At 53.1% G+C, this 14481-nt stretch overlaps 3 protein-coding genes across 3 annotated transcripts; 2 read left to right on the top strand and 1 right to left on the bottom strand.

Moving 5' to 3' along the window:
- Nucleotides 1–495: 495 nt before the first annotated feature.
- On the top strand, nucleotides 496–6194 carry COCSUDRAFT_44178 (hypothetical protein; the record flags this gene model as incomplete). The annotated part of the gene is made up of 16 exons (XM_005644732.1): nucleotides 496–573; nucleotides 652–847; nucleotides 956–1131; nucleotides 1261–1368; nucleotides 1485–1709; nucleotides 1843–1938; nucleotides 2091–2282; nucleotides 2414–2585; nucleotides 2693–2893; nucleotides 3356–3480; nucleotides 4016–4115; nucleotides 4237–4442; nucleotides 4701–4833; nucleotides 5173–5309; nucleotides 5722–5883; nucleotides 6078–6194. The coding sequence occupies 16 exons, from the start codon at nucleotides 496–498 to the stop codon at nucleotides 6192–6194; spliced, it is 2424 nt and encodes an 807-aa protein (XP_005644789.1).
- Nucleotides 6195–7427: 1233 nt separating this feature from the next.
- On the bottom strand, nucleotides 7428–12449 carry COCSUDRAFT_57964 (cytochrome P450; the record flags this gene model as incomplete). The annotated part of the gene is made up of 12 exons (XM_005644731.1): nucleotides 7428–7583; nucleotides 7907–8080; nucleotides 8573–8770; nucleotides 9137–9315; nucleotides 9659–9860; nucleotides 10227–10378; nucleotides 10658–10765; nucleotides 10974–11094; nucleotides 11301–11402; nucleotides 11774–11918; nucleotides 12083–12210; nucleotides 12426–12449. 12 exons carry the CDS (start codon nucleotides 12447–12449, stop codon nucleotides 7428–7430), a joined length of 1689 nt encoding a protein of 562 aa, XP_005644788.1.
- Nucleotides 12450–13036: 587 nt separating this feature from the next.
- On the top strand, nucleotides 13037–14424 carry COCSUDRAFT_57963 (O-methyltransferase; the record flags this gene model as incomplete). Its single annotated transcript, XM_005644730.1, has 6 exons — nucleotides 13037–13147; nucleotides 13269–13386; nucleotides 13681–13769; nucleotides 13851–14024; nucleotides 14155–14195; nucleotides 14367–14424. The coding sequence occupies 6 exons, from the start codon at nucleotides 13037–13039 to the stop codon at nucleotides 14422–14424; spliced, it is 591 nt and encodes a 196-aa protein (XP_005644787.1).
- Between the last annotated feature and the right edge of the window lie 57 nt (nucleotides 14425–14481).

Raw genomic sequence — 14481 nt, 5'->3', positions numbered from 1 at the left:
TGCACTGTTTCATGTCGTTCCATGGATTACAGCTCATGTGATTTTCAGAGGCCACACTTGTCTTATTTTTGTTGATGTGTGTCGGGTTATCCAGCCTGTTTGTGCCCTCAGAAGGAGCGTGCATCGAAGCAATCCTGGATCTTGGTGCTACTGGTGTATTGTAAACTGAGTATGGCGTCTTGCAGATGCCAGCAGGCCGGTGTTACAAGCTTTAGAAGCAGTGCAATTCACTTCAGGACGAGAAAGGCCTTAACAAGGCCTGTGTCACTACAAATTGGCAGGTCTAGTACACCAAAGCAGAGCTTCTCGGATTCGAGGCATTCCGTCGTCAACAAAAGATGGCTTTGCAGAGCTTTCGCGCAAGAAAGTGAGGCAAAACGGGAGCCGCAAGACCAAGGACCAAATTGGAAGCTGTTGCTATGGGGCACGCTCGATGTGACTGCAACACTTGGATCTGTGGGCGGAGCAGTGGCGTTCATCCTCACACAGGAAGCTATGCTTATTGGGCTGCCTTTGGTTCTGCCACTGCTAGCCCTTTACGCCAGCAGAAGACGTGAGAGCCTCAAAGTGGAGGTGAGATCTGAACGGAGTGACTTGTCAACTTGAATGTCTGGCTGAGCACAACCATTGACTGTTGTTTCCATTCTACAGGCTGGCTTGAGAGATGTTCGGGAGTCTTGGAGTGTGGTCTTTCAGCAATTCGACCGACATGAAGAGGAGAAGGTACAGAAGCTGCAAGAGGCATTCCAGTTGTGGCGGGAGGACCTGCAGAAGCAGCTACCATCTGGGAAGCTGAAGAATATTGAGAGCAAACTTGCTGCCCTGGAAGGCTCAATCCTCAGCGCAGGTGGGGCCTGTGCAAGTCTCCTTTACTGTGTTGCAGTGGCTTGCAATGCCCGCTTGCTCCATGTAATAGTTGCCATTTGAGATAATAAGCGCTGTGGCATCTTTGCAGGGAGGAGCGCTCAGAGTGCAGCACGGAATGTGGAGGTTGCCAGTAGCAGCATGGCTGAAACCACTGCAAGGCAGATGAAGGAGCTTGGCGCTCGCCTGGTCAAAGATTTGCAGCAGGATCTGCAGGCCAAGTCCGCCCCTTCACAGGGGCTGGATGCCCTGGTGTCCCGGCTGGAGGTGCGTGTGAACATTGTTGAGGTGGTCTCTGCTACATAGTGCTCCTTGCACGTGCAGCATGCAAGCCATGGGGTCCTTAAGCATTCTTTCCTGTGAGGAATCTCACCGGCTTTGTGTGAGCTCATGCAGGGCATTGAGAGCAGCTTGCAAGGCTTGGAAGAGGGCCAGGTGCAGGGCATGCGGCGGCTGGCCCAGGGCATCATGAGCGCTGTGGAGGAGGCAGAGGCCTCGCTGCAGGTACCTTCTCTTCGTGACCACAACCCACACCCTTGCACTTTGCCTCTCTGCAGCGTGATGTCATCATGCCCTCCATGGAAGCGGCTGGTGTAATTTATTTTGACTTTGTGCAATAGAGCACGATGCAATCGGATGCGCGGCGCTCATCGGACGCGCTGCAGCGGCTGCCGGCGCTTCTGGCGGCTGCGCTGCCAGTCACAGATGTGACGCCCCTGCAAAATGGTGCCGGCCGGGCGCAGCCCCCAGCAGTTGCTCAGATCGCCCCTGTGGACCGGGCCTGGCTGCAGGGCGTGCTGGAGAAATCCCTACAACTCGCTGCTGAAAGGGTGCTTGAGAAGCAGGTGAGCAGATTATACAACTGGCTGTTTCTCAATATTTCCCAGGATTGGATCTTTCTTATGCAGCTGTGGGGCTCTTGGAATGGGGCTTTTGGAAGGAAATTTCCTATTTGGAGGGTGTGTTGCTTGCGCGCAGCAGGAGAGAGCTGGAACTGCTGTGCCTGCACTGCTGGCGGACGAGCAGTGGGATGCCTTGGGCAAGCGCCTGAGGGGCATTGAGCAGAGCGTGCAGGTGAGCGCCATAGCTCATGCGCACGAGATTTTGATTGACATTTCCATGCATGATGTGCTCTGGGGCAACTCTGCTGAACACTTGGAACATTCGAAATGCACTCCTGACTGCTGTAAAGGCTTTCTGAGGCATCGCGTGCTTTCTCTGCTCAGGACTTGATGGAGGGGAGCGGAGGTGAGGATGTCCCTACCAGGGAAGAGGCCCTGGTGACAGAAATGGCTGCATTGCGCAACGATGTGTCCACTGCACTTGACAGCATCCGAGGCTCGACAGGGGAGGTCAATCCAGAGGTTGCCCCTCTGCTGTCCTCCATCAATGACTCTCTTGAGGCCCTGCGCAGTCAGGTATGACCATGGCCTCTTACATACTTATCTTGTTCCCAGAATGGGTTATTCACTACTTTTGCAATTGCTATTTGTTCAGATTGCTTTTGTAATGTCAACAGTTGAACCAATGCTTGTCTTGTGCTATGAAGGTGGAGGTTCCACTAGCAGCAGCAGGGACTTCGGATGAGCAGAGCAGATCCTTGTCAGTTGCCCTGCAGCCCATTCAAACAGCCCTTGCTGAGCTCCAGATCTCCCAGGCCTCGCTGCAGCAAGCGCTGCACAGCACAGCTGACACCTCTTCTGGCACTTCTCCCTCAACAGGTGTGCACCAGCTGGCACCTTGCAGGGCATGCTTATGTAGCCTGTAAGCTGGCTTTTCACAGATTGCATGCCTGCATTGCTTTACAACGCATGCTGTGGAATTGCAGTGTCAGTGGAGGAGGCTGCCAGGAGGGCAGCAAAGGAGGTTCTGAGAGAGTTCTCAGCTCAGACCCCTGATGTAGCGGAGCTGCGCGAAACCATCAGTGCCACTCTGGAAGCTGTCCGGAAGCTGGAAGCTGCCACCATGGAGCGCATCAGCACCCTGGCTGCCTCCATGCAAACCCTCCCCACGAGCTCATTATCCGTAGGTGTGTTCTGGATTCTGATATTATCTATCAATAACAATCCAAGGCACTCCTTTTTGGTGTATTACACAAGTTTGCGCAATCAAGCCTTGCAACACTCCAATATGTTCTTCTCCGCTCCAATCACGGCTTGGGGGCCCGGTCCTTGGATAGGCAATGATGACAAACCTGGCTGAGATATATTTCGATGCTGAGACCAATCACCTCCTACTCATACTGAGCCTTCGGTCCAAGGACAAAGTGTTTTGCGTGCACTGCTGCAGCTGCTCTCCCTGATTTCAAAAGTAGCTAAGCAAGGGCAAGTGATGAGTTTTATACAAATGGGTAATTGTGTCGCATTGCAGTGCAATACGCTGCCTAGCTGACAACATCTTGTGCTGTAACTGAACCACCCAGTCATGATGACTTGACATGCATGACTGATGCATGGCAAGCAGAGTGATGTCATCAGCATGCTGTTTGCAGGAGGCTTGGAAGGAGTGATCTCACCTGGCGGCTCACTGAATGCAGTGGCAGGACCAGATGCACCCCCAAAGGGGTACAAGGGAAATCCATCCGACACCAGAGAAGATGCATTCCTACGTATGCAGGTGCGGTGCCCATCAATGTGTATTATTCTTTGTGTCATTTCTCTGAGAGGCTCAATTCTGGCATATTGGGTCTACATAACACGACAATGGATTCCCTTACGCAATTTAGTGTTGGGTTGTGCAGGCCCTGTTAAGTACTGGTGACATGGCCTCTGGAGATGGTACAGCAGATCAACTGCGGAAACCAAGTGGAGACCCGTTAGGCACAAATAGCAGCAAGTCTGACGAGGACCTGGTGCCCATTTCCGCCTGGCTTGGGGCGAGGTCTGGGGCAGCTGAGAGCAAGCCAGAGAGGGAGCTGGCCGGCAGCTATGCAGGAGCTTCCTCAAATGGCGCTGCCTCAATCCCCACTCCCTCACAGGGCCCCCCCGTATACACCTCCAGCTCTGCATCTCCTGAGGAAGACTCTTGGGCTGGAAGTGTCTCCTCCAGCAGCAGCACAGCAGCCGAGCGTCCACCCGAGGAGGCACCACAGATAGGCGCAAGGGGGAGGCAGCAGGAGATCCCTCAACCTGACATTTATGCTGAACGCCAGCTGCCCAAAATCAATGGCGTGAGCGCACAAGAACCAGTAGATGGGGACAGGGACCCATACTCCTCACCCAGGGAGGAGTACAGAGGAGCTGCATCCAACGGTGAGATTTAACTGGAACGCATTGGCAATCTTTGCATCCCTCCAAGAAATGTATCCTCAACAGAAAGCTGCATTGCAAACACTTGCTGGCTGATACCTGCTGATCGCTGCTCTATTTACAGGCGCGTCACAGAGTGCTGAAGCAGAATTGGGCGACACGGAAGAGCAGCTGGAGGCGCTGGTACAGGAGGGGAAGCAGCTGCTGCGCGAGGGGCGCCAGCTCACCAAGGCAGGCTACGACCTGGGCGGTGCTGACCTGGCCCTGCAGGACGCCATGGCCTGCTTTGAGGAGGCTGCCCAGATCGACACCGCCAGCATCAAAGTGCAGGTGCCCACCCAGCACCTCATGTCATAATGCGCTGAAGGCGTGATACCGGCACGGGATAATCATGTTACTTTGGCATGTAATCGACTCATCGGTGGTGCAGAAGATTGCGTGAATATGCCTGGTGGCGCACTGAGTGCTTGCAATGATGCAAGGAGCGCAAGCAAACATGCGTCAAGCATTCACATCTCCCTGTTGCTCTTCGTTGTGAGATTGGCAGGCCGGGGTTGAGGTATGGAGGGTTGCATGCATGGCTTGCAGGGCAACTGGGGGAATGCGCTGATGGCGTACGGGGTGTTGAAGAAGCGGTACCTGAGCGAGCTGCAGGAGTCGCCGCCGCCGCGGTCCTACGAGGAGAGCGCAGCCGCGCGCGCAGCCGAGGAGCAGCTTACAGGTGCGTGCAGATCAGTGTGCAGGCATGCAGCGGCTAGATACTGTGTTCTGCGGTCCTGGATTGCAAATCTAGCCCATGACGAGCTCGGGCGTGTCAGCTGTGCTTCACCAAAATCCAACCATGCTTCACCATAGTTCCCAATAGCATCAGTCTTTGTCCCTAACTCAAGTTTGCTCTGCTCAGCAAGACTGCGTTAGTGTTATATCACGCATTTTTGAGCAGTGAGGATCAGGTGCATGTCCTTATTGTTTCCAGGACAGTCCTTCAACATCTTCCATCTTCGCGCTGCCGTCACCGTGTCGGCGGCACTCTGGACTTGACAATCACATGTGTGCGCAGGCGAGGCGGAGGCTGCGCTGGTGGCGGCTGGGCAGAAGTTCCGGGCGGTGGCGGAGCGCGACCAGGACGACACGCGCGCGCTCGGCAACTGGGGCCGCGCCCTCTGCGTACGCGCCGAACTCGCCCGCGACCCAGAGGTGCGCAGTGCTCCAATATCGATCCTGTGCCATGGACATCAAGAAGGCATGTGATAATGGTGATTTTTTGCAGCAAGTTGAGGTCGCAGCTAGACTTGTGTCCTGAGTATATGGAACAAAGACGAGCTGGCCCGCGGCCCCGAGGTGTGCAGCAGCACACTCCCATTTGGCTTCTCACCTGTCTCCTTAAATTTTGCACCTACGAGCCTCCTGACATGACTTACCCTGCTAGATGTGACGAGCAAGGTCCATGAAGTATCTCCTGGCTCATGTTTCAGCGAGGAACAATGTGCAAATTATCGTGGGGGCGGCCATTTGAGCTCTTGCCATGAGGGAGGAAGAACGGATGTGATACTGTTGACTGTAAGCAGCAGATTGGGGTTGCAGTTCTGAGTGTTCTGCATTGGTGCAGGTGGCATGCGCGCTGTATGAGGCGGCCGTGGCAAAATTCGAGGCTGTGTTGGAGGTGGACCCCGGCAACAGGGCGGTGCTGCGAAACTGCGCATTCGCGCTCTTTGACCTGGCTCGCCTGCAGCCGGATCCCACCTCCCGGGCTGCGCGACAGTTGCTGGAGGTGACTGCACTTCTTTTGAGAACCTGATGCAGTCTCTTTTACGGTTGTAAGGGAACGCAGAGGAAGGCAAAGACTTTGTTTCTCTGCGTGCTTGACAGTGTGATGGAGCGCTAGGTCAGCAAGGGTGTGTAATACAGAGCATGCCCCCTTCGTTGGCGGTCTTTGGAAGTAGCTAAGTGGGTGCACGTTTGCAGGATGCTGCGCGATATATGGAGGATGTCCTGACCATCAATGGGGGCGATGAGGATGCAGCAATCGCACTAGACCAGTGCAGGGATGAACTTGATCAAGTGCGCGCTGTGCGGCGCTGACAATGGCATGTGATTGATCTGCACAATTTTTCTTTACTGAGTTGCCTCATTGCCCACAGCGTGAAGGTGCAGAAGTGTGAACCAAGTTGCATTTTTTGCCAGTTGAGAATAACTTCGAAGTTGGCTGTCTGAAGAATGCAGGACTTTACATACCCTTGCTTCTCTGCCATATTGATGGGCAGAGAGTAACTTCCCAAATCAATATCGATTCAACGTCTTTGCTGTCATTCTTGTCAGCAACCCCGACAAGAACATGCATGCTTGAGCAAGACACTCCAATTGTATTCATCACAGCACTACATGTACATGTACAGCGTCACAACATCATGCATGCATGCACGACCAACACTCAGAATCGTCACTTTTGTGTCATAGAACGCATTCTACACCTGTATTTGATATCCCCCAAATTAATAATTATCATTATGCCTTGGGCATGGGCACATGCCAAACTGATTATGACCCATGCTCACAGCCATGGACAACATGATCCAGGGGACCGGGCTACCTTTGGACTAGCTGGGAGCACATCATCAATTCGCGCCCCAACACCCGGGTCTTGGCCCACTGGTCGCGGCAGAAACAAGCCTTCCTGCAGAATTCTGCTCGGGCTTCACTTCGCCACCAATACGCCATCTCAAGATCAACTGATTACTATAGCTGAAGTAAAGCGTCTAGCAGCCTCACATTGGTAGGGTTGACCAAAATCATGCTCGGGCCTCACTTCGCCATCAATACGCCATCTCAAGATCAAATGAGACCTATAGCTGAAGTAAAGCGTCTAGCAGCCTCACATTGGTAGGGCTGACCAAAATGATGCTCGGGCCTCACTTCGCCATCAATACGCCATCTCAAGATCAAATGATTACTATAGCTGAAGTAAAGCGTATAGCAGCCTCACATTGGTAGGGCTGACCAAAATCATGCTCGGGCCTCACTTCGCCATCAATACGCCATCTCAAGATCAAATGAGACCTATAGCTGAAGTAAAGCGTCTAGCAGCCTCACATTGGTAGGGCTGACCAATATCATGGATAATTATTACTATTATTATTATAATTATTATTATTATTATACTTATTATGCGCTTTTCCTCCCAAGAGGCAAGTTGCGTCCTGCAGACAAGCTGCAGTTAAAGGCTGCCACAATCCTACCCCTTGTTAGTCTCGCCAGATCCAAGCAAGACCCAATGGCACATTAAAGAATCATAATTCCCTCTTACCGTACACCACCTCACTCCTCTGATCCTAGTACATCTTCAGACAGCGGCTGGGTGGGACCTGCTTTGACCGACGCCACGCGAGGGACCGCGTGCATCTTCATGCCTCTGGCGCAGGACAGCGTGACATGGGTCTGCTCCGCTGCCCGCACATCCTCTGCAGTACCCATCTGCAGGCAGCCACAAGCAGCTTGACTTGCTGCTTTCGAAAGGCCTGCCACCCTTTTTGCACTGGCCGTAAGAGGGCACCTGCAGCCGTAACGGCTGCAGGAAATCAAGTGATTGGTTGGGGGCCCTCACCCCACCCCCAATCCATACTGGGCTCCAGGTTCAAGCAACATTACATATTACTGTTGCTCATGCGGCAACACATATATGGTTGGATGCATTCAAACATGTGAGTCAGGATCCCATTGGAGGAATGGGAGCGCAGGCAGCATATATCTCTGTTCCCTGCCACAGCACATAAGGAAAAGAGCAGGCAATGAGTCACCTCTGAAGCCAGGCGGAAGGTGAAGCTGCCGTAAAGCTGCGCGAGCGCGGTCAGGAGGTTGAGCTGCGCCAGAGGCTTTGCGACGCAGTTCCGAAGGCCCTCTGAGAACGGCAGGTAGCGCTTGACGTCTTTGCCACCCAGCTCAGCATTGGGCACATTCTCAGCATTGCCCTCCTGCATGTGCACACATGCAGGTCGACAAGTGCCTTGATATATCGCACATCAACGCAGTGGGGTAACACTGGAGTGTGTGAGCTGTCAAGTCCTGTTTTGTGCCAGCTCATGTGGCAGCAACTTAGCCCCTGACCATTGCTAGTGCTGGCTCACAACACAGTCACTTCCAAAAGGCAGGGCCAAAATACCGTATTGCTGTTACTCACAGCTAGCAGGGTGTCATGGCAGCTGTGCAGAGTCACTCTCGCCACTCCCTTAGGAAGCTTGCCAATAGTGAGCTGGAATTTGCTGCCTACAGAGGGACAGTACCATTGCACGCAGAGCTTCTCACCGTCTCTGATCAGAATATCCGACCTAGATGCCCTCACAGAAGCTCCCCATTCCATGCGAGCCTCTCGACAAGCTTTGCTACCCATCTTGGGCTTCAGACTTGAGACTTTCAGCTTCAGGATGTGTGGAAGGTACAAGTTAATCCTTTTGAAATTTACACACCTGCAGCCAGCGGCCGGGGTCAAACTTCTCGGGATCGTCCCAGAGCGCGGGGGACAGCTGAATAGCGGCGATGGGCGTGTGCAGGATGGCGCCTTCTGGGATGACTAATTTACCTCCGCCCAGGACAACGTCTCCGCAGCCCTTGATTGGAGAACGCAAGGGGACCACGCCGGCCACCGCGTAGATCCTCATCGATTCCTGTGGCCAATGCACTATCATTTGTTTAGCGCCCCAAGGGTGGGGCAGAAAAATATAGGTGACACTGTTCTGCCCTTGTACGATTTTGCCTGGCAGGTCATTTCCTCAACTCGCCCTTCCTGAATGTCTGTGTTTCTTTTAGGATACTTGCAGCCAGCGGCTCAAACATTGCAAATGCCACAAGCAAGTTTCTTCGGCTGCAGCAGCAAGTCTGCCAGCGGCATGCCTTGTGTCGTTTACCGGTAGCAAGCATATTTGACTTCAACATGCTTGCAACCCTTCAACCTTTTGGAGAGGATGTGCATGGCCTCTGAATGGAACCTGATGGAGACATCTAGTGTCCTGCTTGCAACAGGCAGGAGGCACCTTGATGACAGCGTTAAGGTATGTCAGCAATCTGAGGTCATCCCATTCCAGTTGCCGTGGTTGGGGGCTCTTGCTCGTGGCCAGTAGCCCCAGCGAAGCAAGCTCCTCTGTGATCTTTGCCTCCACTGCAGCTTCTTGACTGACCGCGTACAACGTCCACGACGCCTGGTGGCCGGTGGCTGCAAACATGTGAGCAGAGATTCAGGGCTGCAGACAAGACTAGACAGGACTGCAAACAAACACTCCTAAACTCTGACACAAGGCCAGTATGGCAAAAAAAACTAATATTCAGATTGCTGGACTTGATGCAGAGGGCTCGAGAGACGAAGCAAACTTATGCAGAGCCGCCATTCTCGCTTCACCCCGTGAAAACGATTGACCCCATTAGCTGCTTGCATGCCTGAGAGAAGCACAAGGCCATCACAAACTGGCAAAGAAGAACTATTTGGTGCCATCTGCTGGTGACCGCTATACTCATCCAAGCATTTGCAAGTGCTAGGTCAGGGGTGAGAGAAGGCGCACTCTCAAATCCGGCGAAGAAGAGCTGCGCGATCTGCGGCTGCAATACGTCGTTGCTTATGGCCTGCCCGGTGCGGGGGTCCACAATATCGAGGAGGTGTGCCGCAATTGTGACATCGGGCGGCCTCTCCCGGCGGATGTCCGCCATCAGTCGGTGGATCATCTCATGGTATCGCCTCGTCGCCGCCTTGCCCGCCCACACATCCTGCAGTCAAATGCATGCACTTGATTGCGTCCTCGAGGCCGGTCAGTGACAGCATATGTACTAGATAGGCCGGTACCAGAAGCTGCTGCTGCCCAGACATGCGCGTGTCTTCATGCACACTGCCCGGCCGCCGCAACAACTATAGTGACCCGAGTACAGGACTGCGTATGCAGAGGCTAGCGGCTATGCAAAGGATGATTACCACAGATGCGCATGTTGACTGCACTCTGCAGCCTACAGCCAGCCCTCGATTCTTCTGCAAACCGCAAAAGATACCATGGGATGCTCTTGTTCTCAAATTTGAGTTGTGCAGCACTGGTGCATGCACGAGTAATGCTGAACAGAAAAAAATTAAATGTAGCGCACCGGACGCCAGAGCTTGTAGCGGCGCAGGGGGTCAATAATGCGCGACTCAGCCTCGGCCAGCCCGGCCTGCGTCGTCGTTATGGCCTGTCCTGACTCATCGCCGTCCATCAGAGACCGCGTCGCGCCCATGTCACGCCCGAAGCCCACGTGGCCTGCGCGCATGTGCTTTCGAATTCAAATTCAGAATATTCATTGAAAACACAAGCAGCTCCATCAAGCCTCCAAGATTCTGCAGCCTGCCTGCAAAGTGAGTCTGCAGCAAGCCTCCAATCTGGCTGTGGCAGAAGGGGACGGCATAGTACAAAAAGAGTGACTGCTCCAGTCAGGGCATGGTGCCAATTAAGAGGCAGCTGCCAGTCAGATTTGAGCGCAAATCCTGCCAATCTTGTGCGCTCAAGAGCTGAGGAGACATGACAAATCAGGGTGCGCACCGATGACGTCCAGGGACTCCCGGCAGGTGGCATTGTCCATGTCCACTGCCACGCTCGGCCCCGCCTCGGCCAAAACCTGTATCAGCTGCGCGCCTGCCGTCCTGATGCCTGCCACAGCACGCACATCACATTTCATGACATCCTCTTATGCATGACGTTGCAGGCAATCTTTGTATTCCTCTTCAGGGGGCCGCCATGCTGATTCCTGCCAAACTGCCAATGGGAGCAATCCGCCTGAACAAACACCGTATTCACTGCCTGTGTCTAAAAAATCTCTTGAAAATTTCCAAGCTATGAAGCAGGTGCTAGGTCTCACCGGGGAAATTGGCGCGCAGGTTGCGATTGCTGAAAGCAGTGGCCACTGCCTTGCGCACAGCGCGCCACAGCTCATCCGTGGACATCGTCAGGATGGTCTTGTGAGCATTCGGGCCGGTGAGCTGCGCACCACAACGCCGCTAAACAAATGTGCATTACATCGTGCGTATTTCTGCTCTTTTGCTGCCCTTGAGATATCTATGCGCTGAGATATCAGCAATACCATGCGGTTGAGGCTCGCGTGCAATGAATACATGTGCAAAAGGCAGCAAAGCATGGAGCGGGCAGCAGGAAAATTCAGCGTGATGCGAGGCGACATTGAAGTCACCTCATCAATCCCGCAGGTGAACTGCTGCACGGGCAGGGCCTTGTCGAGGCTCCTGTGCCGCAGCGCCTCAGCCACGAGCACAGGATCTGTCACCATCACCACCTGAAGTGCCAAGGAGTACATGTTGATTATATGCTTCCCATGTTGATTATTTGCTTCCCGTGCTGTCCAAAATTTCAAAGCAGATTACAGCAAAACCCCACCATCTGGGAAGCTAAAGTGCTCTCACTGAGAGCCCCTAAGATGCTTTGACAAGATCAAATGCTATCATACTCAGGACCCAAGAAGTTTGCTGAAATGGCAGGCTCTGGGCACTTGTGCTTGACGGTGTGTTGCAGGTTGTCGGTGCAGATGCATGCAGAGCCCCAATGTGGCCATGATGCGGGTGGACTGGAAATGCGCCAAATGAGCTTACCCTACTTGACCTGTGAATACCATTCTGCATCCATTGTGAAGGTCCGGGGGGGACTCACGTGCGTGGTGAGGAAGCGGTAAGTGAGGATGGGTCCGTATTTCTGCGCCCACTCCCCGTAGACGCGATGCCGGTCTGCGGGCTTGCACTTTGACCCCACAGGGCCCAACAGGGAGCAGGGCAGAGTGGGAAGATGGCGCAGCTTCCTGCAACAGACAAGCTCAGGCAAGCACAGCTCAACAGCCCCTAGATTCAGCAAATTGCAGCCATTGAAAACATGTTAGGATTGCAGGCAGCATGAAGAATCAGGAGCAAATCGGCCCAGTTGATCTGAGAGCGAGAACGATTCTGGTTTCTGTTAGATGCACACCTGCCGACGCGCCAGCACCTGTACACTCTGAGGAGCCCATGGGATAGCTTCGTCAGCATCCACAGTCCAAAGACTTTAATGAAGAGATCCCTTGTCACAAGTGCTGCCCCGTAGAATTCTGGGACCACCTGCGCAGAGGGACCGATTTACTCCTCAGCCACAAAGTCTACATAGTAAAGAGCACAGATTGTTAGGAGCCGATTTTGACAGATGTTGAGTCTAGATTATTACAAAGCAAAAGATGGTGTATGTAGCTTGCCCACTTGGCAACTTGTAGGGCTTGAAGCCCTACAAGCCCTTTGCCACTTTACACAAACACCACAGAGTTCTGGCTGTAGCGTACCATTGCTGGAGTCCACGTGAACATGGGGTGCTTTGCAGTAAGTTGAGGTCTCAGGCAGACGCCAGAAACATCCAAGGGCTAAAGCGCACGAGATAGTAACGGGGAAGGCGCACGAGTCAGCAACCGGGGGCTGCTCAGAGCTCCTTCGACGACGATCGTGAGCGCCAGTGTAGATAGCAACCCTTGCTGGTTATCAGCAACTTCTCGATAGGGAGAGATTCTGGGCGTGACTTGACGACGACTGCCCCAAAGGAGGCATTGTCCGTCACGCCGTGACGATCGTTCGTAAATCGGTGAAGAGCTAAGATTCGGCCGTGTGCAAAAGGCACATCTCTAGTTTGCAGCAGTCTCCGGCGCGTGGAGTATTTGCCTAGATACTGGAGAGCCTAGTTCAGCCTAATTGTAATAGAAGTCTGTGCGCTATCGTCGTCAACAAGGCAGGTAAAAGGAACCGGGCAGAAACCTAGTCGCGAGCTATAAAGTGCCAGTGCAAGGCTGATCACCACGATATCCCGAATTTATTTGATGTTCTGTAGTAATTTACAGCACCGACTGAATTCTTACAAATACGCTTTCCAGGACGTCTTACTGGAAGCCAATCCCCGACAATCATGAGTGGGCTGGAACTCAAGTGCGGGAAAGCTTTTGCCAGCTTCGAGCTCTACAAGTACCTAGTTGACCATAGCTACCGTGCCAATAAGCACCTCGACGAGCTCCGTGAGGTATGTATTTTATTAAAAGCTTTGATGACCCGTCCAAGATACAACTCTGCTTTTGATATCTTCTCTTTGCTTTGCACCAACACAAAGCTGACACCAAGTGGGCTGTGCTGGGCAACTGCAGGTGAGTGTCAAACACGAGTGGGGTGGCATGTGCTCCCCTCCTGACAGCATCCCCCTGCTGCAGCTGCTGGTGCAGCTTCTACATGCAAAGAAAATTGCGGAAGTGGGTGTCTTCACCGGTGAGTCACCACTGTTGGGGCTACCTCCAAGATCATTTTAGAGCAGCTGACAGGGGCTCACAAGTGTCCCTGGTTGTCTGGCAGGCTACACAACCCTTGGCATGGCTCTGGCAATGCCTGAAGGTGGCAAGGTCTATGCCCTTGACATAAACGATGACTATGCTTCAATAGGTGGAGAGCCCTCCCTGTGACGAGCCGTTCTTTATCAATGCGGTTTCTGCCTTCCAATTTGACCAGACAAGCTTCAAAGCCCAAATGTGTTAGAGGGCGGCAAATGCAGATGCTTTTTAGCAGGGAAACCATTCTGGAAGGCCGCTGGAGTGCAGGACAAGGTTGACTTGCGCCTTGCGCCCGCTGCTGAGACTCTCAAGGGCTTCCTGCAGGTCTGCTGCCTTCACTCTTGCCTCAAATGACATATCATGAATGCCATATCTTGGGCTTTGAGTTTTGGAAACTCGGTCCAGAACGGCGAGGAGGGCACCTTCGACATGGGCTTCATAGATGCAGACAAGACCGGATATGATGTCTACTACGAACTGCTGCTGAAGCTGCTTCGTCCCGGGGGCGTGATTCTCATTGACAACACCCTTTGGGATGGCAACGTCATCAAGCCTGAAGTTCAAACAGCCGACACTCTGGTAAGTACTTTTGCTGTTCGGAAAAATCCGGATCCTTTCCTGAGATCTGGCGAATTCAGCAAATGCATGCTCGTAAGGACACCGCTCTATCTTGGCAACAGAAGAAGGTTTACAAAGGGTTGTGGTGCAGGCCATCAGAGCAATCAATGATAAAGTCCTCAAGGATGACAGGTATGTCATAAAAACCCTGCCTCCACATTCTGAAGTGGACTCTCATTGCATATATGTTGGCTATGTACATTGCCGCGGCGGCTGTGACTGAGCTTAGCTTGCATGGGTTCCTTGATTTGAAACTGTTGAAGCATTGTACAGGACTTACGTCATGCACTTAAATGCCCGCAGGGTGACAATCTGCATGCTACCCATCTCAGATGGTGTCACCATTGCGCTCAAGAAGTGATAGTGGCCTCTGGCGGTGACTGGGCAATATCTTCCCTCAAATTCCGTAAAAGTACCC

This window comes from Coccomyxa subellipsoidea (genome assembly GCF_000258705.1).
Source record: "Coccomyxa subellipsoidea C-169, whole genome shotgun sequence".
Lineage (NCBI taxonomy): Eukaryota > Viridiplantae > Chlorophyta > Trebouxiophyceae > Coccomyxaceae > Coccomyxa > Coccomyxa subellipsoidea.
Note: the sequence above shows the minus strand (reverse complement) of the source record. Positions and strands in the feature narration are given on the sequence as shown.